Source organism: Eleutherodactylus coqui, chromosome 3 (genome assembly GCF_035609145.1).
Source record: "Eleutherodactylus coqui strain aEleCoq1 chromosome 3, aEleCoq1.hap1, whole genome shotgun sequence".
In the NCBI taxonomy this organism is placed as follows: Eukaryota; Metazoa; Chordata; class Amphibia; order Anura; family Eleutherodactylidae; genus Eleutherodactylus; species Eleutherodactylus coqui.
Genome location: NC_089839.1, coordinates 290,448,603 through 290,472,731, shown reverse-complemented (window position 1 = coordinate 290,472,731; position 24,129 = coordinate 290,448,603). Strand labels below are relative to the sequence as shown.

Below are 24,129 nucleotides of genomic sequence, written 5' to 3'. Positions count from 1 at the left end.
GTAGGACATATAGACATCACGGAGGGCAGTCCACTCAGGATCTCCCCTCTAACCCATTATCGAGAGCTGCTTTGCATTTATCACATGGATGGCTATTCATCTAAATAGCTACTATATTCCGTTGCACAGGCTCCTAGTTGGCTGCAGCTTGTCCTGCTGCTTGCTATGGGTTTTGGTTCCAGGAGCCAGCCTCGGGAGGAGATCAGCTGATTTACCTCTGAGAGAACCTGTGTAACTCAAGATCACCTGATAGGATTTAAAAATTAATTTTCTAAACCAGACAACCCCTTTAATCCTTAATTTTTTTGTATTGTGCTGAAAGTCAGGTGACCTTTTTATCAATTGGCCAATCCATCTTGATCATTTAATATAAGAAGAATATGTTTCCAAGTAATGCAAGTGTGAACCTCGCCTTACACACCCGCACACTTCTACCTTGCTGTGCCTTGATCAGTTTGCGCTGCATAGCCATATCTGTACACATGGAACCCTGAAGATGGGCATACAATTAAAGGGTCACTCTGGTGGAATTTCTTTTTTCATTCATTATGTAACTGGTCGTTTTTCTACCTGAAAATCCCTGGAATTCTTCTCTTCAGGTGGGTCATGGGATCTTATTGTGAACGCCTGAGAGTTTCTTAGTTTTGTGTTTTTCTCCAGGATGCTAGGTGGTCATTAGTATTCCATAGTAACTGAGGCCGCAGAGGTTTGTAGGGGATGTAATGATGTCCTCGTCATGTGATCAGGGGCGGAGCATGTAACTCAGTAACGGACAGGTGGTTGTTAGTATCTGCACAGGGATGAAAGACCTGTTATACCATCATGTGATCAGGGGTGGAGCATGTAACTCACTCAGTCACGGACAGTTGGTCGTTAGCATCTGCACAGGGATTAAAGACCTGTGATGATGTCACTGTCAGGTGATCAGGGGCGAAGCATGTAACTCACTCACGAACAGGTGGTCGTTAGTATCTGCACAGGGATGAAGGACCTGTGATGACGCCACCGTCATGTGATCAGGGGCGGAGCAATTAACTCACGGACGGACAGGTGGTCATTAGTATTTTGACTATTCATGATTATCGTTCAGTTTCTTGATAGTTTGTGCAAAAACTTGAATGATAGCAGTTCAGTGTTAACACTGCCAGCAACTAAATGACAAACCCATTTGCTTATTTTTCATCGTTCAGTTTGTGAATAGAAATCAAATAACAGTCGGCCCAAATAAACAGGCAGTAGTTCAACTTTGAATGACTGCTTGCTCACTAGGAATGGAGGAGGACAGCCAGAAGCAATCTGAAGGCACAGGAGCGATAATCGTTGGGACGACTGTTGGGCATTTCAGCATCTGACAATCGTCTGGTATAAAAGAACCCTAACTGGTGATGATTTGAGACCCCTGTCTCACCGTTATAATAAAGCAGATGACCGTTCATTCTCCATGACTGTGTACTTATGGTTCGTAGCTTCTTTACGAAAACATAGAAGGTAATGATCATCACATTGTCCTTCCAGCAATCGGAGATGGTACTACCTCTGTCTGGTCATGTGATGCTGTGTTGATGGAAAAATGCAGTGAGAAATCTTTAAATCAAAATGGGGTCTGCTAAGCATGAGACAGGAAGCTGCGCTGCAAGGAAGTGACTGTAATATAGGTAGGAGACAGCCAGAGTGTGACAAGCAATCAGAGGAGGGGGGTAGGGGTGGGAAAATGTGTTTTTCACTGGAGTGCCCCTTTAATAGTGGATTAACACAGACCAGACCTATGCAAAATAATATCAGTTTCAATCTTCACAAGCATGCAACTGGTGGAGCCGAGGCAAATTGTTACAATGTCATTCCAATGAAATACAGAATACCTATTCTTGTGATTGGGTTAGTCAGACAGCACTGCTCCTCCAGTATAAGATCCACACATCAGAGAAGAGCAGCCGCTGTCGTTAAGGTAGTCACAGCTCCAGCCACTCACTATCCTTACAGACTAAGGATAATTCCATCCAGACCAACTATTTCTTAGGGAAATCAGGCCCCCAAATAAATGCACAATAATATTCTAATGTGAAAAGGTTGGATGAGGCCCTAGACCTTTCATTCACGTGAATGGGACACACTAATGTGTGGAATTATTCTCTTGCTCTCAAAGGCTGAGAGTTTGGATGTCGTTGACCTGAGATCCCTGCATACATCCCATTATGCATGAGACCCTGGGGAATCTTTTAGGTCACATCCGGCTTTTACAGCATTCTACACTGCCAGCTTTTTTTTTGCCTTGGAGGTTTTAGACAAGAATGTTGGACGGCTAGTCTTGATTTGTCAATATCAGACCTTTGACCTGAGGAGCTGTATTATATAAGCCATACATGAGTTCATGCTATTTTACTTCATCACTGTAGAAATAATCTATGACCAGAGGTGGTCATATTCACGCCCTTATTGCTGGCATCATTGGCTAGTGGCATGATCTTGCTCTTCTCTGGCTGCTCTGCCTTTCTGCTTCTAGTCCCTATCTGTAATCCTTCCTCTCCTGTTCCTTCCTTACTCTTCTTGCCTTTCATGCCCTGCCTAAAATAACGTGTTAGCCAGAAAAATCTATGTAATGGTAAATACTCTTGTATATAGGCGATTCTCGTATAGGCCAACCAGAAAAATGATATTTGCATTATGACGCCTTACATGGATACTTCACACCCTTCAGGCTGAGACCAGATCTGTGACCCGAGTCTTCGCCCTTTCATCTTTTTGATGCGGAATAGTGTGTTAGCAAGAAAAATCTATGTGATATGAAATACTCTTGTATTAAAAAGATTAATGTGTATATTGGTGATACCTTTATTGGTTAACCAGAAAAATTATATTTGCAAGCTTTCAAGCCTGATGAAGGGGTCTAAGCAGCCTTGGAAGTTTCCAAATATCATTTTTCTGGTTAACCAATAAAGATACTTTTGTAGCTTTTATGCAAGAGTATTTCACATCACATGCTTGAACTACAAGTTTGTTTTTCAGTCATTTAGTTATTTTATCAGTGCAAGGCATCATTGGAGTTCTTATGATGCAAGTGATTAGTTAGTTTTAGCAACTTCTTAACTAAGGGCCCATTTACACAGGAGGACTGTCGTCCCAGCGATCATTTACACTGAAGATTATCATTCAGATTCTCGCAATCTGGCAAGAGTCTGAATGATGATTGTTCAGTATTAAAGGGCCCTTGGTTACATAAGTGTTTGCTTATCTCCTTCGTGCTGAAGCTTGCTTGCGCCTTAATGGCCAACTAATTTTTTCAGTTTTTTTCATCGGCGCAGTCCAGGAGCCATAATTTTTCCGTCGACCTAGCATTATGAGAGCTTGTGTTTTGCGGGACAAGTTGTATTTTTTTAATGGCATCATTTTTGCATACATATATAGGTATTATATAAATTTTTTTGTGTTCTTTTAGGGGGATTGGGTGAAAAAAAAAAAAAAAGAAATTCTGTCATTTTTGTTTTTTTGGACTTCATTTTTATGGCGTTCAGTGTTCAAAAAAAATAATGTGATAAATGTTATTCTCTGGGTCAGCACAATTCCGGCAGCACCAAGTTTATACAGTTGTTGTTTTTTTGTTTAATGTTTTGCTATTTTTGTCCACAAAAAACACTTATAATAAAAAATAAATAATAGATTTGCTTTTGTGTTGCTAAATTCCAAGAGCCATAGCATTGTTATGGGGTGGGCGAGCGTACTCGGAAAAGCACTACTCGCTCGAGTCATTTGCTTTATCCGAGTATCGCTGTGCTCGTCCCTGAAGATTCGGGTGCCGCTGCGGCTGACAGGTGAGTCGCAGCGGGGAGCAGGGGAGAGCGGGCGGGAGAGAGGGAGAGAAAGATCTCCCCTCCGTTCCTCCCCGCTCTCCCCTGCAGCTCCCCGCTCCGTGCCGACACCCGAATCTTCAGGGACGAGCACAGCGATACTCGGATAAAGCAAATTACTCGAGCGAGTAGTGCTTTTCCGAGTACGCTCGCTCATCTCTATTATTGTCCCATCGATGGAGCTCTATGGAGGCTTGTTTTATATGCAATGAACTCTAATTTTCATTTATTTAATTTTTGGGAACATTAATCATTTTGATTGCTTTTCATTCCATTTTTTTTTCTAACGGCAAGACTAACAAAATCTGCAATTCTGGAATCTTTTTAAATTTTTAACAGCGTTCACCTTGCAATATAAATGATTTGTTAATTTAATTCTGCAGGCCGGTACGATTTATGTCAATACCAAATTTATATAGGGTTTGGTGGGGGTTCAACTTTTTTGCACTTAAACTAAAAATGCATTTTTTATTTATTACCTACTTTCAAAAATCATTTTTAATCGCACAATTTGTTGATCCATGCAAAGTTTTGATCACTTTCAATTCTGTTTTTTGTAAGGCGAGCTATTTTCACCATGTTTTTTGCATTTTTTTTTTCATGGCATGCACTGTGCGAGTTAAATAATGTACTAACTTTTTGGTCTGGATCATTAAAAATGCAGTGATACCACATGTGTGATTTTCGATTTTTTTTTTTTTTTTATTTATTTTTTTTTCATAATAAAGGGAGAAAGGTGGGCTTGGATTTTTTTTAATTTTTATTACTTTTTTTACTTTTTTTTTTCCCACTAGGGAACTTGAATATCTGCATCTTTTTTCATCTAATACACTACTATACTTCTGTATAGTAGTGCATTAGAAAGCCCATGGGTCAGCCAGTGGCTGAGCCTAATAGATCACTGTAGCTGGCAGACGCAGAGGCTATATCCAAGCCTTCAGGTGCCATAGCAACCCATCAGGACCCCGCAGTCACATTGCAGGGGTCTGATGGATGACAGGGAGAGCCTCTTCCCTCTATCTGCTTTCTACATGCCACGGTAGCACTGACCGCGGTGTATAAAGGGTTACGTATTGGGAATTGAAGGTTTCTTCAGCTTCCACTGTTAGAGCAAGTACCCGACTGTCATCTGGCCTTCTAGTGCAGGTCCATCTTTTGACGATCTGTCAAAAGTCGTATGGGTGATCGTTAAGGGGGTTAAGAAAACTGATTAACATTGTGACAAACTGAGTGGTATTTTACTTCAACAAGCAATTTGCTCCATATATCTTATAGAACCAGAATATTTTCTACTATTATACAGTGGAAAACAATTGCGAAAACATTCTGGGCAAATCGAATTCATGGCGTTAGACCTGAAGCGGAGGAGGATGACACAGTTGGTCACTTTTCGTTGCTCTTTGAATCCTTGTATGTTATGCAAATCCTCTGTGTTTTCAGGCTTTGCACTAAACAAAGCACATTGGGAAGATTTATGAACTGTGTAAAAGGACAGCTATCGTTGATGCCCATAGTAACCAATCACTATGAAGCTTTCATTTGTTAAGAGCACAAAAAAAATAAAAGCTGCTTCGTGAATGGTTGCTATGGACAACAAAGGCTTTTTTCTTATGGACAGTTAAAGGGAAGCTTTACGATCTATTTGCACATAAAGTCTAAATGGCCATTAACACTTTTTCATCTTCATTTGCATGTAAATGGGCCTCCAGGAGCTGTTTGCAGAGCCCAGTGAGTGATTAATCGCACGCCCAGCTGTGCAAACAGCTGCATTGTTCTCTTCATGGCTGCCTGCAGATTACAATGTTATCTGCGGGCTGTTGTGGACATAACCGTGGGCGTTCTGTTGAGAGATACTTTATCTCTCACTAGTGGAATGATAGGTTTTAAGTTCCCTTAAATGCCTGCGTTTACATGTAACGATTAGCACTCATTTTCGGTCATTTGAACAAATTTTGAGCGATAACAGTTACATGTAAATGGGCCTTAAGGTTATGGGTTCGTAGGACAGGAGACACTGAGTGTGGGGGGGTGAGCTTCACTGTGTGCCCTGAAAGTCACCACTCTGCACATTGAGTGGATGTCTTCTCTGCACAGCGTGTGCACACATTCCTGCCCTTAATAAGTGTACACACTGTCCTCACTCACACAATGAAAAATGGAGTCCACTGAGTGGCTTTGGAGGTAGACAAAGAGGGAAACGGGACACGGGTGAGTATAAAAATTTACACCACCTCCCCTTCCCTTGGACTCAGCAGCCCCTGTCCTATGAGCCCATTACTTTAGTTTATTGGGCTCTTAGTGTGTGATAGGCTCTCTTTAAATAATGACCCTCCTCTATTAAGCAGTTTAAAAAAAATAGCAAATGATTAAATAAAACAGAAAATTTAAATTTTTCTTGTTACTAGCCAATTTTAAAATATTAGAAAAGTGGTCTCCACGTAGTTTGATTGAAACATAATAGAAAGTGGCGCAAATTTTGGTGCAAATATACAATTGTTCATAGCAGCTTAGGGAACCTTTTGCCGGCTTTGAGCACCATAAACTATGTTATGGTGCTCATTGGACATATTCCCAGGAGCCCAGGGAGGTATTTTCTTTGTACTTACACCCCTCCCGTTGCTTGTGCGGTCACCCCTGAAAGTAAGCGTGGCAATAATGGCACATCAGCTCTCAGCTTGCAGCGGGCTTGTGCTTCTACATAGGTGCCAGTCTGAAGAAGCAGAGCTGCAAGGTAGAATGGGTGAGCAACAGAGTAGCAGCACGGACTGCCAATAGACAATGCACCTAAGCTGCAGTCACTGGTCATAGCTGACAGCAAGGTAGTGACTGGATGTACCCTTCACTGAATCATGCATTCAGACTTGATTTTTTGGATCTGTATAAGGCAGGGCAAATGGAACATAAATGAAGTCTGTAGCATTGCATCTGATGATCATTATGCCTTCACTTCGCTTGCAAAAAGTGAGATGCAGGTATGCAAGACCCTAAGGTTTTTCGAAACGTGAGCGGGCCTACAGGTCCCACCTAGTACTTCCAGCTGGGAGACAGATCATGGCACACATCTATAAGCTAAATTTTCTCTGAAGCAAAAGGAAACTGTCATGCAATTGTAACTTACAGAAATGCAAAATATCTTAGAAGCGATTTCCCTAAGTGCTTGGGGGTTGTAATATGGAGAACGGTCTGCCATAAGAGCATGTGAAATATACAGTATGTCAAAGGAGGATCAAAATATTTGTAAGCAAAGTATTGTGCATGTAGTTGTTATAAAACATTCAGGTGTATTTAAAAGTCTAGTACATAGTTATTTGCAGGTCACATTGGTGGGGTTGTACAGCAGAGGCTACTGATGATTTGAACAAGTGGGTCCTAGTAGGTTTTTTTTTTTCCCTGTGGAAAAGTACCCCCATATACTCATCCTCCGCTCCATTCATTATGGAAATTGGAGTGTGTGATCATCTCTCTCTCACTAGGATCTGCTTGTACAATGCATTATCAAAGGATGTTTCCTCTATCACTACGATAGCTTATGCCGCCTCTTTATGGTCAGTAAAAGTCCGACCTCGTGAGACCCCCACCAATCCTGAGAAAGAGGGGGCTACAAAACTGATTTAGTGCTGGGTCACCCTCACTGGTTTTCTTTGCACAGCGGCTCTCCAGTCACCCATTGTGCAGGGAACTGCAGCACGGCCCCATTCAAGTGATTAACCCTTTAGTTGCTAGTTTATAGTTGTTCTTGTTCATTTAACCTGATTGTTCGGGATTAATTTAAAAATATGGCTGCAAACAGCGCCACACTTGTCCATTGTCTCTATCTGGTATTGCAATTCAGCTCCATTGAAGCTGATGGGGCTAGTTGTAATACCACACAACCTGTGGATAGGAGTGTGATGTATCTAAAAGAAAGCAGCTATATTTTTCTACTTTCAGACAACTTTAATACAGTTTTACAACTTTCTATTACACTTCTGTGTTTCAGCTCTTCACTATTCACAAGATCTCTACTTGCTGTAAGTGAATAGAAACCGTAAGCGAATATTTATATTCAGATACTGGAAACCTGTATAGGCTTACTATTCACAGCCAACAGTTTGTTGCATCCAGACAATCCTCTATGAGCAAATTAGACCAAATTTCGGGCTGATACATTTTACCTGCACTGATACATTGTACATCAGGAATGAAGAGAGGTTTGGCCAATATTCAGTTAGAAAATTGTCCATACTGGATACAATTAGGGCAGTTTTAGCATGAGAACCTCAAGGTATGTACTGATGATCAGGCTCGGGATGTTTTCTTTCACTGACAGCAAGTAGAGATCTTGATAATGGTGGGAATCTGAACATCTAATTTAAAATGTATTTTGGACTTTAATGAGAATTTGGACAAATGTTTTTCAGTTAGCATCTGTCTTGTTACTTTGTGTTCTATACATTGTAAGTGTAATATTCTATGAATATCCCCTTATTGTGCATTCTATTTAAACCCCCACTTATGTTACCATTATTGTATGTCTTGCTTGCAACTTGATATTTCTACGTCCATAACAAGAGATCAGCTGCCCCTTGTTTTGCAGGATCTTCTAGAGGACCAAGCCCCCTAACCATGGGGGCCCAGGATACCCTGCCAGTGGCAGCCGCCTTCACGGAGACGGTCAACGCTTACTTCAAAGGGGCTGATCCCAATAAGTGAGTTTATAGCTGTGTAACATGACGCGGTCTAGTAGAAGGATCGTATGACATGGCACTCTGCCAAACCTGTAACCAGGCCTCTGCTTTTTCCCTCTTTCCATTTGGGTCATAACAGTCAAAAGGGCAGAGAGATGTATCAATGTCCGAGGAGAAAAGATGTGCAAGATGATAGTGCAGCTTTATCAGGGGCTTTCCACTGTTTAGATGTATTTGGCACACTCGGCTTCCTTTATAAAATGTAAGGAAACCTCGTAGGCTTTTATCAGCTGCATACATGTTTAGAGGGAGAGGGATACTTGTAGAGACAAAGTTTCCATTTGTTGATAGAATCTTGTTAACTTTTGACACGTGAGAGTGATGTGTCAAAAGTTTTGATAAGTGGACTGTCATCCAAGAAATTGGACCAGAAGAGGACATGCTGCAAAGTGATCAGAAAGAAATTTAAGAGTATTCCCATGTATGACTTTTATGGCATATCAACAGGGTAGAGTATGGGATAAAAGTCTGAAAACGGAAAAAAAGGTTTTGGTATGGTGTTAGCCAGTAGAGCAAAGTGTGATTGTTCCCAGCAAGAGAAACCGAGTAATCTTATAGATATGATACCTTTTAATGGCTAACAAAAATACACGATGTTAATGCTAGCTTTCAGACTTACAGTCCTTCGTCAAGGCATAATGAAATGGATCCAAAGAGGCATGCGTATATATACACACCTACTTATGACAAGGAACAGACGGTGGGATAAATTTGCACTTAAAAGAATACCACAACAGTAATACAAACATAGATGTGAAGGTTTTATGATCTCATCACCACACAATAAAACCGAGAAAGACAGAATTCCCTGTGGCGGAACACTTTTTTATTCATGTACACAACTTGAAGACATGTAAGTTATTGTATTGAAAGGCAATTTCAAGTCACAGCGGCACAGAACAATTTGGGAATACAAATTTATAACAACTTTTGACACTTGCAACACTTTCAACAGAGGGTTAACTTCTTCAAAAGGATTTATACGTGACTAGGAAGTATGAGGCCTCTATAACACTGATGACCTGATGATCTCTTAACACTAATTCAGGGACCATAATACCTTTACATCTATGTTTGTACTTCTCTTGTACAATTCTTTTAAGTGCAAATTAATCCCACTATGTCTGTGCCTTGTCATAACTGTGTGTGTGTGTGTGTGTATGTGTGTGTGTGTATATATATATATATATATATATATATATATATATATATATATATATATATATATATATATATATATATATAATAATGCGCATGCCTCTTCGGATCCATTTCAATTAGCCTGATGAAGGACCCTGAGAGGTCTGAAAGCTTGCATTGACATCATGTATTTTTGTTAGCCATTAAAAGGTATCATATCTACAAGATGACTTGGTTTCTCTTATTGAGAACAATCACACATAAAAGTCTGATAGATGCGGGTCCCACCTCTGAGACCCACACATATCTGCAGAACAGTCCCAAGAGACCCATCCCACCTATATGCAGTGACTAGGTGTGGTCACAGTTGGGGCTGTCTTAGGGTGTATACACATGGTAGATGATTTGGTGTAGATTTTAGTGTAGGTCTGATGCAGACTTCACCCTTTCAATGAAATCTACTGCAGATCTACATGAAAATCTGCACCCTTGCTATATAGCCGTAACTCCCATAGTAGGGAATAGGAGTTACGAAAATGGCATATTTACTGCAGTAGAATTTTAAAATTGGCTTTCAATGTGGATGGAGAAAAAAAATATATAAAATATGTAAAACAAAGATACTCTTGTTACACAATGTTATTTTTATACTACAGTAAGACAAATCAATTCATGTGAAATTTTGGATATTTCTGAAATAGCCAAAGTGATGGCCAAAAACATTTATATTGTCTTCTCTGTGTGTTTCAGGTTGATAGTGAAAATCACAGGAGAAATGGTCTTGTCATTCCCAGCTGGAATCACCCGTCATTTCTCCAACAACCCAGCACCAGCCGCACTGACTTTCCGCATCACAAACTACAGCCGGTTAGAACATGTTCTGCCAAACCCACAGCTCCTCTGCTGGTCAGTGTCAGTACTGCATCCTCTCTGCAAAACATAGACTTTCCTTATGATCCTGCCCTTGACCCTTACTTGTACTCTCAGAATCACTGTGTAGAGTTAAAAGCAGAAATGAACTGCAAATAGAGCAAGATGATGACGGTGGAGAAATCCGTTTGCCGCAGTTGTCCTACAAGTCTGTCAGAAATATACAGGTTTACATTATGTGTATAATAGCAGACCAGGAGATCATTAACCCCTTAATAACCTCCGATGGTAAATTTCTGTCTGGAGGTCATGAAGAGTATATAGAGTCGGGCTGAGGACAGTAACTGCCTCGATTTAGAGTTGGCTTTGATCGCAGTAGGTAATTGATTATATGCCGCAGTCAAAGCCATCCGCATGTCTAAACAGTCAGCAGGAGGGAAGTGGGGTGCCGATGGGCTAGCATGGCAGCCTAAAGCCTACTGAAGGCTTCCAGGGCTGCCATGCATAGATGTCTATCCAACCTTGCCCGCAGCAAGACTTGATAGGCAATATCAAAAATCGCTATATACTATTCTGAAGAAGAATTGTAGTATATACTACAAGCAATCAAATAAATGCAAGTTCAAGTCCTCTGTGGGGATTAAATAAAATTAGCAAAAATGGTTTGATAAAGTTTTTTTTTAAGAGTTAAAAAAAAGAATGTTAAATATTATAAGTACACAAAACCCTTGTTATCCCCATAGAAACCTAAACAATTAAACCCCACTTATTTGGGATCGCCATGTACGTAAAATTCCAAGGCGTTAAAATATCACAATATTTATCCCGCACAGTGAATGCCATAAAAAAAGGCTAAAATTGTTATTTTATCTATTTTTTATTTTTGTTCTCCCACCTCCCAAAAATTTGAGTAAAAAGTGATCACAAAGATGTTTCCCAAAATGGTGGTAATAAAAGCCACAGCTTACCCTGCAAAAAATGAGCCCTTATAGAACCCAATTGACGAAAAAGTAAAGTTAGAAGTCTCAGAATATAGTGACCAAAAGCAATTTTCGTTTATATTTTTAAAAAAAACAGAAAAACATCAAAAATAGAGATGAGCGAACCTACTCGGCCACGCCCCTTTTTCGCCCGAGCGCCGCGATTTTCGAGTACTTCCGTACTCGGGCGAAAAGATTCGGGGGGCGCCGTGGGTGAGTGGGGGGTTGCAGCGGGGAGTGGGGGGGAGAGAAAGGGCTCCCCCCTGTTCCCCGCTGCTACCCCCCGCTCCGCCACGCCTCCCCCCGCCCCCGGCGCCCCCCGAATCTTTTCACCCGAGTACGGAAGTACTCGAAAATCGCGGCGCTCGATCGAGTAATTACTCGAAACGAGTATATTCGCTCATCTCTAATCAAAAAGCTATATAAATTTGGTTTTAACATAATTGTCCTGAACCATAGAACAAAGTTCATATGTTGTTTTTACTGCGCTGTGAACACAGTAAAAACTGCTTTAAAAAAAAATTTACATTTCCCCACTTAAGTTTTAAAACCTTTTTCTGTACATTAAATGGTACTATTTAAAAAGTACGACTCATCCTGCTTTAGCTCTCATACGGCTAAGTCAATGGGAAAATTAAAATCTCTGGTCCCGAAGGGGTGAAACAGTCTGTGTATTCTTATGGCCTAATAGGGAAGCAGCTTGCTCAATTTGGTTATTGCTGCCCCTCAAAAATAATGCTAATATACTATAGAATTGCTCTATGCAATTCTTGAATATTCATATACCAATAACCCTATTCTTTAATATACGACGTGCGGTCCTGATTTTTAAAGGGCATCTGTCACCTACTTTTAAACCTGTAAGCTAAGCTTATGGGCTAAAAGTAGGTGACCTGTAGAGTCCAGGGATGTAAATGTTAGGCCTCTTTCACACGGGCGTCAGCGATATCGCCGCTGCGATATCGCAGTTTTGTAGCGTCAGTGATGCTTCTTTTTTCTTTTGTTAAAATGCTTGAATCGCTGCTGCCCGCGATTTTGTCGCGAGAAAGTTAATAGCAGTTTCTAATTTTAAAAATTTATCGCATTGCAGGAAAATTGCAAGTTTGTGCGATGCAATAAACAAGGAGGCTCCATAAGGAAATGTGAGCTACAAAAAATACCACATAGCAGAAAGACAGGTCATGTCACAATTTTTTTTTCTCGCAACATAGCATTAGTAAAAACATAGCTAATGTGAAGGAACCCATTGGAAAGCATGGCTTTCACAAACATGTGTTTTGTAGTTCTATCGCATCGCCGGAAAATCGGGAGATTTTGTAGCTCGTGTGAAAGTGACCTTCTCTATCGTTACCCTGGTGTGAGTGCTGAAAGCCGCCATTGCCAAGTAGTCCGCCATCTCTAAAATTAGAATGGGTGGACTACTCAGCAGTGCCTCTCAATGCATTCAGCCAAGCCTTCCAGTACTCACACTGGGGGATCAATAGGGACCATTTATAAAAACTCTTGCAATAAGCACTTTGGCATTGGTTTCGTTTAAAAAATGAAGCAAAAAAAACTGTCTGCCATTTCTCAAAGTTTAATGTATGCAAAATGTTATAAAGCAAGTGCAACATTTCCTACAGTAAAACCTGCAACATGTAAAGTTTTTTCCTGAAGAAGAAATCCTGCAGATGCCATATAGCAATCACTTTGCAAAATTTCTAGCTTGAATGAGTATGCTCCAAATTTGTAGTGCTTGCCCCAAATTACCAGACATGCGCACCCGATACACATAATGTACAATTTGCACTATTCTTGCAGACAGAAAGCTTAAACATTGCAGGTGTCATTATTAACTCTTTGTTGTTTTTACTTACAGCGACAACACGCAGCCCACCCCTAATGCAAAAGAATTTTGGGTCAACATGCCAAACTTGATGACGCATTTAAAGAAAGTCTCAGAACAAAAGCCACAAGCAACGTATTATAACGTAGACATGTTGAAATATCAGGTAATGACGACAGTTACTGATAATAAGTCTATCTCCAGCTTTGTACACAGTTTTCCTGTCTGATTATTGGAGTCACCGTGTAAATCCACTGGGTTGTGAAACGGCACTAAGATTAAAGCCATAGGTGCACATCTAGAGATGAGCGAGCACCAAAATGCTCGGGTGCTCGTTACTCGAGACGAAATTTTCGTGATGCTCGAGGGTTCGTTTCGAGTAACGAACCCCATTGAAGTCAATGGGCGACTCGAGCATTTTTGTATATCGCCGATGCTCGCTAAGGTTTCCATTTGTGAAAATCTGGGCAATTCAAGAAAGTGATGGGAACGACACAGCAACGGATAGGGCAGGCGAGGGGCTACATGTTGGGCTGCATCTCAAGTTCCCAGGTCCCACTATTAAGCCACAATAGCAGCAAGAGTGCCCCCCCCCCCCCCAACAATTTTTACTTCTGAAAAACCCTCATTAGCAAGGCATACCTTAGCTAAGCACCACACTACCTCCAACAAAGCACAATCACTGCCTGTGGGACACTCCGCTGCCACTTCTCCTGGGTTACATGCTACCCAACCCCCCCCCCCCCCCCGCACGACCCAGTGTCCACAGCGCACACCAAAGTGTCCCTACGCAGCCTTCAGCTGCCCTCATGCCACACCACCCTGATGTCTATTTATAAGCGCGCCTGCCATGAGGAGGAACCGCAGGCACACACTGCAGAGGGTTGGCACGGCCAGACAGCGACCCTCTTTAAAAGCGGTGGGGCGATAGCCCATAATGCTATACAGAAGCAATGAGAAATCCAATCCTGTGCCACCGCCATCAGGAGCTGCACACGTGGGCATAGCAATGGGGAACCCATGTGCCACACACTATTCATTCTGTCAAGGTGTCTGCATGCCCCAGTCAGACCGGGGTTTTTTATAAATAGTCACAGGCAGGTACAACTCCGCAATGAGAATTCCGTGTGCACCCACAGCATGGGTGTCTCCCTGGAACCCACCGGCTGTACATAAATAAATCCCATTGCATTGCCCATCACAGCTGAGGTAACGTCAGGTTTAATGCAGGTGGGCTTCGGCCCACACTGCATGCCCCAGTCAGACTGGGGTTCTTTAGAAGTGGACACATGCAGTTACAACTCCGTGTGGAACGACAGCATGGGTGGGTCCCAGGAAGCCACCGGCGGTACATAAAAATATCCCATTGCATTGCCCAACACAGCTGAGGTAGTAATGTCGTGCTTAATGCAGGTGGGCTTCGGCCCACACTGCATGCCCCAGTCAGACTGGGGTTCTTTAGAAGTAGAAACAGATGCATTTACAACTCCGTGTGGAACGACAGCATGGGTGGGTCCCAGGAAGCCACCGGCGGTACATAAATATATCCTATTGCAGTGCCCAGCACAGCTGAGTAACGTCAGGTTTAATGCAGGTGGTCTTCGGCCCACAGTGCATGCCCCAGTCTGACCGGAGTTTTTAATACATAGACACTGGCAGGTACAAATCCCTAATGTGAAGTCCCTGTGGACCGACAGCATGGGTGGCTCCCTGGAACCCACCGGCGGTACATAAATAAATCCCATTGCAGTGCCCATCACAGCTGAGGTAACGTCAGGTTTAATGCAGGTGGTCTTCGGCCCACACTGCATGCCCCAGTCAGACTGGGGTTCTTTAGAAGTGGGCACATGCAGTTACAACTCCGTGTGGACCGACAGCATAGGTGGCTCCCTGGAACCCACCGGCAGTACATAAATAAATCCCATTGCAGTGCCCATCACAGCTGAGGTAACGTCAGGTTTAATGCAGGTGGGCTTCGGCCCACACTGCATGCCCCAGTCAGACTGGGGCTCTTTAGAAGTGGACACATGCAGTTACAACTCCGTGTGGAACGACAGCGTGGGTGGCTCCCTGGAACCCAGTGGCGGTAAATAAATATATCCCATTGCAGTGCCCAGCACAGCTGAGGTAACGTCAGCTTTAATGCAGGTGGGCTAAAAATTACTAGGATTACACTGTAGGCGAGGGCCCCAAAAAAATTGGTGTATCAACAGTACAAATGTACTAAAGAAAAATTGCCCATGCCCAACCAAGAGGGCAGGTGAAACCCATTAATCGCTTTGGTTAATGTGGCTTAATTTGTAACTAGGCCTGGAGGCAGCCCAGTTAAAATAAAAATTGGTTGAGGTGAAAGTTTCAACGCTTTATTGAATTGAGAATTGAAACGTATAAACATTGTTTACAAAAGTTATATGACTGAGCCTTGTGGGCCTCAGAAAAATTGCCCGTTCGGTGTGATTACATGAGGTTTCAGGAGGAGGAGCAGGAGAAGGAGGAGGAATATTATACACAGTTTGATGAAGCTAAAAGGTCCCCGTTTTTTATGGTGATAGAGAACGATGCTTCCATCCGCGGGTGCAGCCTACGTATTGTTTAGGTATCGCTGCTGTCCGCTGGTGGAGAAGAGAAGTCTGGGGAAATCCAGGCTTTGTTCATCTTTATGATTGTAAGCCTGTCGGCACTGTCGGTTGACAGGCGGGTACGCTTATCCGTGATGATTCCCCCAGCCGCACTAAACACCCTCTCTGACAAGACGCTAGCCGCAGGACAAGCAAGCACCTCCAGGGCATACAGCGCGAGTTCAGGCCACGTGTCCAGCTTCGACACCCAGTAGTTGTAGGGGGCAGAGGCGTCACGGAGGACGGTCGTGCGATCGGCTACGTACTCCCTCACCATCCTTTTACAGAGTCCCGCCGACTCAGCCTTGACTGGGGAGCGGTGACACAGTCTTGCTGGGGAGCCATAAAGCTGTCAAAGGCCTTGGAGAGTGTTCCCCTGCCTGTGCTGTACATGCTGCCTGATCTCTGCGCCTCCCCTGCTACCTGGCCCTCGGAACTGCGCCTTCTGCCGCTAGCGCTGTCGGATGGGAATTTTACCATCAGTTTGTCCGCCAGGGTTCTGTGGTATAGCATCACTCTCGAACCCCTTTTCCTCTTCGGGTATGAGAGTGGAAAGGTTCTCCTTATACCGTGGGTCGAGCAGTGTGTACACCCAGTAATCCGTAGTGGCCAGAATGCGTGTAACGCGAGGGTCACGAGAAAGGCATCCTAACATGAAGTCAGCCATGTGTGCCAGGGTACCTGTACGCAACACATGGCTGTCCGCACTAGGAAGATCACTTTCAGGATCCTCCTCCTCCTCAGGCCATACACGCTGAAAGGATGACAGGCAAGCAGCATGGGTACCCTCAGCAGTGGGCCAAGCTGTCTCTTCCCCCTCCTCCTCATGCTCCTCCCCCTCCTCCTCCTCAACGCGCTGAGATATAGACAGGAGGGTGCCCTGACTATCCAGCGGCATACTGTCTTCCCCCACCTCCGTTTCCGAGCGCAAAGCGTCTGCCTTTATGCTTTGCAGGGAACTTCTCAAGAGGCACAGCAGAGGAATGGTGACGCTAATGATTGCAGCATCGCCGCTCACTATCTGGGTAGACTCCTCAAAGTTTCCAAGGACCTGGCAGATGGCTGCCAACCAGGCCCACTCTTCTGTAAAGTTGGTATTCCACTATAGCTCTACGCTGCTCATAGTGCCTGACCAACATGTGGAGCGTAGAGTTCCACCGTGTGGGCACGTCGCACAGCAGTCGGTGCACTGGCAGATTAAACCGATGTTGCAGGGTGGCAACGTCCGTGTTGGACTTGCGGAAATGTGCGCTGAGCCGGCGCACCTTTCCGAGCAGGTCTGACAAGCGTGGGTAGCTTGTCAGAAAGCGCTGAACCACCAAGTTAAAGACGTGGGCCAGGCATGGCACGTGCGTGAGGCTGCCGAGCTGCAGAGCCGCTACCAGGTTACGGCCGTTGTCACACACGACCATGCCCGGTTGGAGGCTCAGTGGCGAAAGCCAGCGGTCGGTCTGCTCTGTCAGACCCTGCAGCAGTTCGTGGGCCGTGTGCCTCTTCTCTCCTAAGCTGAGTAGTTTCAGCACGGCCTGCTGACGCTTGGCCACCGCTGTGCTGCCACGCTGCGCGACACCGACTGCTGGCGACGTGCTGCTGCTGACACATCTTGATTGCGAGACAGAGGTTGCGTAGGGGGAGGAGGAGGAGGGTGGTTTAGTGGAGGAAGCATACACCGCCGCAGATACCAGCACCGAGCTGGGGCCCGCAATTCTGGGGGTGGGTAGGACGTGAGCGGTCCCAGGCTCTGACTCGGTCCCAGCCTCCACTAAATTCACCCAATGTGCCGTCAGGGAGATATAAGTGGACCTTGCCAGTAACCGCGTTGGTGAGGGCGCGTACAATGTTGCGGGAGACGTGGTCGTGCAGGGCTGGGACGGCACATCGGGAAAAGTAGTGGCGACTGGGAACCGAATAGCGCGGGGCCGCCGCCGCCATCATGTTTTTGAAAGCCTCCGTTTCCACAAGCCTATACGGCAGCATCTCCAGGCTGATCAATTTGGCTATGTGCACGTTTAACGCTTGAGCGTGCGGGTGCGTGGCAGCGTACTTGCGCTTGCGCTCAAACACTTGCGCTAGCGACGGCTGGACGGTGCGCTGAGAGACATTGCTGGATGGGGCTGAGGACAGCGGAGGTGAGGGTGTGGGTGCAGGCCGGGAGACGGTCGTGTCTGTGTCCTGAGAGGGGGGTTGGATCTTAGTGGCAGGTTGGGGCACGGGGGGAGAGGCAGTGGTGCAAACCGGAGGCGGTGAACGGCCTTCGTCCCACCTTGTGGGGTGCTTGGCCATCATATGTCTGCGCATGCTGGTGGTGGTGAGGCTGGTGGTGGTCGCTCCCCGGCTGATCTTGGCGCGACAAAGGTTGCACACCACTGTTCGTCGGTCGTCTGCACTCTCAGTGAAAAACTGCCAGACCTTTGAGCACCTCGGCCTCTGCAGGATGGCATGGCGCGAGGGGGCGCTTTGGGAAACAGTTGGTGGATTATTCGGTCTGGCCCTGCCTCTACCCCTGGCCACCGCACTGCCTCTTCCAACCTGCTCTGCTGCTGCACTTGCCTCCCCCTCTGAAGACCTGTCCTCAGTAGGCTTAGCAAACCAGGTGGGGTCAGTCACCTCATCGTCCTGCTGCTCTTCCTCCGAATCCTCTGTGCGCTCCTCCCTCGGACTTACTGCAATTACTACTACCTGAGTGATAGACAACTGTGTCTCATCGTCGTCGTCCTCCTCACCAACTGAAAGCTCTTGAGACAGTTGCCGAAAGTCCCCAGCCTCATCCCCCGGACCCCGGGAACTTTCCAAAGGTTGGGCATCGGTCACGACAAACTCCTCCGGTGGGATAGGAACCATTGCTGCCCATTCTGGGCAGGGGCCCGAGAACAGTTCCTGGGAGTCTGCCTGCTCCTCAGAATGTGTCATTGTAATGGAGTGAAGAGGCTGGGAGGAAGGAGGAGCAGCAGCCAGAGGATTCAGAGTTGTAGCAGTGGACGGCGCAGAACTCTGGGTGGTCGATAGATTGCTGGATGCACTTTCTGCCATCCACGACAGGACCTGCTCACACTGCTCATTTTCTAATAAAGGTCTACCTAGTGGACCCATTAATTGTGAGATTAATCTGGGGACGCCAGAAACGTGCCTCTCTTCTAATCCCGCAGCAGTCGGCTGCGATACACCTGGATCAGGAGCTCGGCCTGTGCCCACACCCTGACTTGGGCCTCCGCGTCCTCGCCCGCGTCCACGTCCTCTAGGCCTACCCCTACCCCTCAGCATGGTGTATTACCAGTAGTGCAGAAACAGAACGCTGTAATTAAATGTGCCGCTTATTGGCCTGTGGTTGGAGGCTGACTTCGCTTACGGAACGCACAGCAGAGCCAGGAAAGAATTTTGCGCAAGCCTGTAGTGAGACGTAGGTGCGTATGACTGAGCTAGTGGAATTCACAGCGCAGAAGCAGTCAAGTGTCCAAAGGCCACTAGTAGGCCTTAAGTATTTTGCTTCTATTTTTTTAAAGGCTGAGCTGAGACAGCAGACAGATACTGTAGGCAGCATATATATATGAATACTGTTTCCCTCTGGACGGGATGACGGCGGTGATGTAACGGGCAACGCAGAGCCAGGAAAGAATTTTGCGCAAGCCTGCTGTAACACTTAGCTGCGTATTAATTAGGACTACTACCCCCAGCAGAGACGCAGTACACTGAGGACGGTCACAGGCAGCCCAAATAGAATGTTTTTTCCCAAATTTGTTTGAAAAAGCCCACTGCCTATATAGACAGTATATCTCTTTCACCTTTCCCACTGTCCCTGCCTCACCAGTACTGCCCCTATACTCTGTACAATGACTGCAGACTGAGGACGCAATGCTCTGCACGCCCGATATACAAAAAAAAAAAAAGTGCAACACTGCAAAAAGCAGCCTCCACAGTACTGCACACGGTTAGATGTGGCCCTAAGAAGGACCATTGGGGTTCTTGAAGCCTAAAATACTCCTAACACTCTCCCTATAGCAGCTCCGGCACCAGCAGCACTGTCCCTGAACTATGTCAGAATGCATCTGTGGCGAGCCGCGGGAGGGGCCGATTTAAATACTCGGGTGACACCTGATCTCCCCAGCCACTCACTGCAGGGGGGTGGTATAGGGCTTGAACGTCGCAGGGGGAAGTTGTAATGCCTTCCCTGTCTTTCTATTGGCCAGAAAAGCGCGCTAATGTCTCAGAGATGAAAGTGAAAGTAACTCGAACATCGCGTGGTACTCGTCTCGAGTAACGAGCATCTCGAACACCCTAATACTCGAACGAGCATCAAGCTCAGACGAGTACGTTCGCTCATCTCTATGCACATCTCTTCAAGAAGCTTGATCCAAAACTTCAGATGTAGCCAACCATCATAGAAGAATCACTGAGACAGTACATCCCAAAACGACCTGTTTATTCACCCATTGCAATATTTCAGTTCTCTTGAACCTTTCTCAAGTGCATTCAAACATATATAATATATATATTCCATGTAAGGGATATTTAATACACGCTTCAATAGGCATAAACGTGGTCATGAAGTAATAACCTACGTATTAACATAATTAAAAACACCTTTACAATATTTAATTAATAACTGTAAAAGATTACTTAGAAGTAGTTGGACCTGTTTCTTCCCGCCTTGATCTTGGTGTGTTCTAAACTCATAGCTAGAGATGAGCGAACGTACTCGGTAAGGGCGATTTCGCAATCGAGCACCGCGATTTTCGAGTACTTCACTACTCGGGTGAAAAGTACTCGGGGGCGCTGTGGGGCGGGGGGTTGCAGCGGGGAGTGGGGGGGAGAGGGAGAGAGAGAGGGCTCCCCCCTGTTCCCCGCTGCTACCCCCCACTCCCCTCTGCAACCCCCCACCCCACAGCGCACCCGAGTACTTTTCTCCCGAGTAGTGAAGTACTCGAAAATCGCGGTGCTCGATTGCGAAATCGCCCTTACCGAGTACGTTCGCTCATCTCTACACATAGCGCATGTCCATTCTCCTCTGACTTTGTGTCATAGCACTAGAACCTCGGTATCTAGCACAAATGTGCAAGTATATCAGCGCTATTTTTAAAACTGACAAACCCACATAATCATATATAATATAAATTAGATGTTGAGTTGCCAGTACATATATGTGTGTGTGTATATATATATATATATATATCTGCAGGTATAGCCTACTACCACACTGGGCATAAGGGAAGGCGGTGTCAAACAAATTATCATTCATTGTTCAGTTGCTGCGGGCATGTACATGGCCCGATCACCGTTCAGATTCCTGTAACCCAGCAAAAATCTGAACTGTGATTGGGCCATGTAAAAAGGCCTTTTATTCTGTATTATACAGGGATCAGTACACGACAAGGGGCTAACCACACTGTCTTTAGCTCCATCCGTTACACGGATGGAGTTCTAAAGTGTGTCCCGGCCAAAGTGCGTATTTAAAAACAAAATATACCCTGTTTCCCTGAAAATAAGACATACTCTGAAAATAAGACCTAGCATGATTTTCCAGAATTTTTGAGGATGCAAAATGATTTTTCAGGCTTTTTGAGAATGCTTGAAATATAAGCCCTACTGCAAAATTAAGCCCTGCTAACCGTTAATTTAAAAAGTCAATTTAAATAGTGTCCAGGCAGCTATACATGTAAAAAAGTTAAACCTTTTTGAACAAAAATTAATATAAGACACTGTCTTATTTTCGGGGAAACACGGCAGTTACTAGTGCTGTTAAATTTCAGCATCTCCTGAGAGGTCAGGTTAGTAGTGACACTCTCTTCTGTTGAACCAGGTATCTTCCCAGGGGCTCCAGTCTACTCCTCTGAATATTGCAGTGAACTGGAGGTGTGATCCTACCAGCACAGATCTCCGGATAGACTACAAGTACAACCCTGATTCCATGGCCTCACTGGTAGCCCTCAACAACGTCCAGTTTGTTATCCCTATAGATGGTGGAGTAAAGAAACTCCAGGCCGTCCTTCCTGCTGCTGTATGGTAAGCTTAACATAGTAAAGGACCCGGAGTTGTTTAATTGCAAAATTAACACCTTTTGTTTCAGACTGACTCATCTGCATAATAATGGGGAACATTTTATAGGGTCAGAACTGTAAAAAAAAATACTAAGCACAGGAGGATTATGGTAATAAATGCCTGAGCGGTGTCACTACTGCGTAATAAAGTAATAGTGTCCACCTTGGAGATAAATATAATTTGAAATAACTTCCAATTTGTTAAAATAAAACAAAAAGTTTAGTACTGCGTTAGCCAGTGTGATTGTTCTCAGTGAGAGAAACCAAGTAATCTTGTATATATGATGCTTTTTAATGGCTAACAAAAGTGCATGATGTTATAGCGAGCTTTCAAACCTACTCGAGGTTCTTCCTCAGGCAAATCTAAAGATGTATTTTAATATATACACATGATCACATGGGAGGGCACTAGCATGGTGCACTTATTTGGCACTTAAATACCAGAGACAGGATAAGAGAGCACAGACAAGTTGTGATTAATAGCACTTCGATAAATACCAGGGAGGCATGAGCATAACAGCAAATAATTAGTCCAGTAATAAGGAATGTCAAAGTTTTATAGTCTCTAAATTGATGTTAGGGGGTCAACAGGACAGTGTGTTACCTCTGCTCGGTTTCTCATATCTCATAATCTCCACTGATGTAGAAACCCACCTCTGAGATTGATACAGTTTCTGATAGTACCAAAGGTGGTTTATAAATTTATATTCCCAAATTCTTCTGTGACGTTGGGACTTAAAATTGCTTTTTTAATTATAATCCATGGGGGGGGGAGCTAAAACTACTCACCTTCATCCTCCGCAATGTCCCACGGCGTTCTGGTCCTGCCAGGACCTGAGGCAGTCTTCTGCAGATGCGCGCCAGACGTAAAAATGTTGAGCGCATGCGCAGAAAGCCGGAGGGCCTGGGAGAAGTCTCCCTGCTCCCGGCTGTCAAACATAGCCGAGAGCAGGGAGAGGTCATTGCGACCCCAGGTCACGTGATCGCCGTTATCCAATGGATAACAGTGATCGCATAAAAGTAAAAGCAAAAAACTAAATACATTTAAAGTTTCAGCTCTCCTCACAGATCAAATCTGTGAGGTGAGATGAAACTACTCACCTCTGTCCTCAGTGATGTTCCCTGGCGATCTGGTCCTGCCAGGACCTGCTGTGGGCTTCTGCAAATACGCTGATGTGGCGCGCATACGCAGAAGGCCAGATAGCCTGGCAGATTTAAAATCTCCCGGCTATCAAAGATAGCTGAGTGCAGGGAGATGTCACCGGGGGGGCCACTGTATGCAGCCCCTGGTCATGTGAACGCCGTTATCCATTGGATGACACCGATCATGTAAAGTTTTTTTTTAAAAACTAATAGAGATGAGCGAGCACGCTCGTTTAAGGCTGATGATCTCTCTCACTCTCCCACCCCCTGCATTTGCTCAGACGAGTAATCAGTTACTCCAGAAGATCGATGCTCGCTCGAGCATCAGCCTGACGCGAGCGTGCTCGCTCATCTTTAAAACCGAACTATCACCTGAGGTCCCCGGATTTGTCCCCCGATGGGATCTTTATCCGCTGTCCTTTCCCAGCTTCTGCACATGTGCCAGTAAGCAAAATGGCGGGCGCATACCCAAAAGTCAGGGATTGCCCGGTAAATTTAAAATCTCTTACCAAAAGTAACCAAGAGCCTAGAGAGATGTTATGGGGGGCTGCGGTATGCGGTTGCTTGGTCACTTGATCCCCGTTATCCAATGGATAATGGCCATTACGTAAAAGTTTTTTTTAAAAGTTGACGTTTCATCTCCCATCACCGATGCAATCGGTGAGGGGAGATGCAACTTCTTACCGGACGTCTCCGCATTTGAACCCCGATGTGATCATCCTCTACAGACCTTCCCCAGCTTTTGCGCATGCGCCCGCTGACAAAATGACAGACACATGCACCGGAGCCGGGGAAGGCCCGGGAAATTTAGAATCTCCTTGCTCTTGGCTGCCAAAGATAGACGAGAGCCTGGAGCAGTGACCGGAGGCCGCGGTGAGCGGTTCCTGGTCATGTGATCACCATTATCAAATAGTACAAAAAGGTAGCGCTCTACCTTAGGCCGGTCTCAAAC

General features: G+C 44.9%; 1 protein-coding gene across 1 annotated transcript in view; it reads left to right on the top strand.

The window, feature by feature from the left end:
• The window catches only part of SGIP1 (SH3GL interacting endocytic adaptor 1), a 129,771-nt gene that overhangs the window by 96,801 nt on the left and 8,841 nt on the right, over positions 1 to 24,129 (top strand). The window contains exons 19-22 of the mRNA XM_066597670.1: positions 8,419 to 8,530; positions 10,460 to 10,615; positions 13,418 to 13,550; positions 21,797 to 21,999. Coding sequence (XP_066453767.1) covers positions 8,419 to 8,530; positions 10,460 to 10,615; positions 13,418 to 13,550; positions 21,797 to 21,999 — 604 coding nt within the window. The remainder of the gene's footprint in view (positions 1 to 8,418; positions 8,531 to 10,459; positions 10,616 to 13,417; positions 13,551 to 21,796; positions 22,000 to 24,129) is intronic.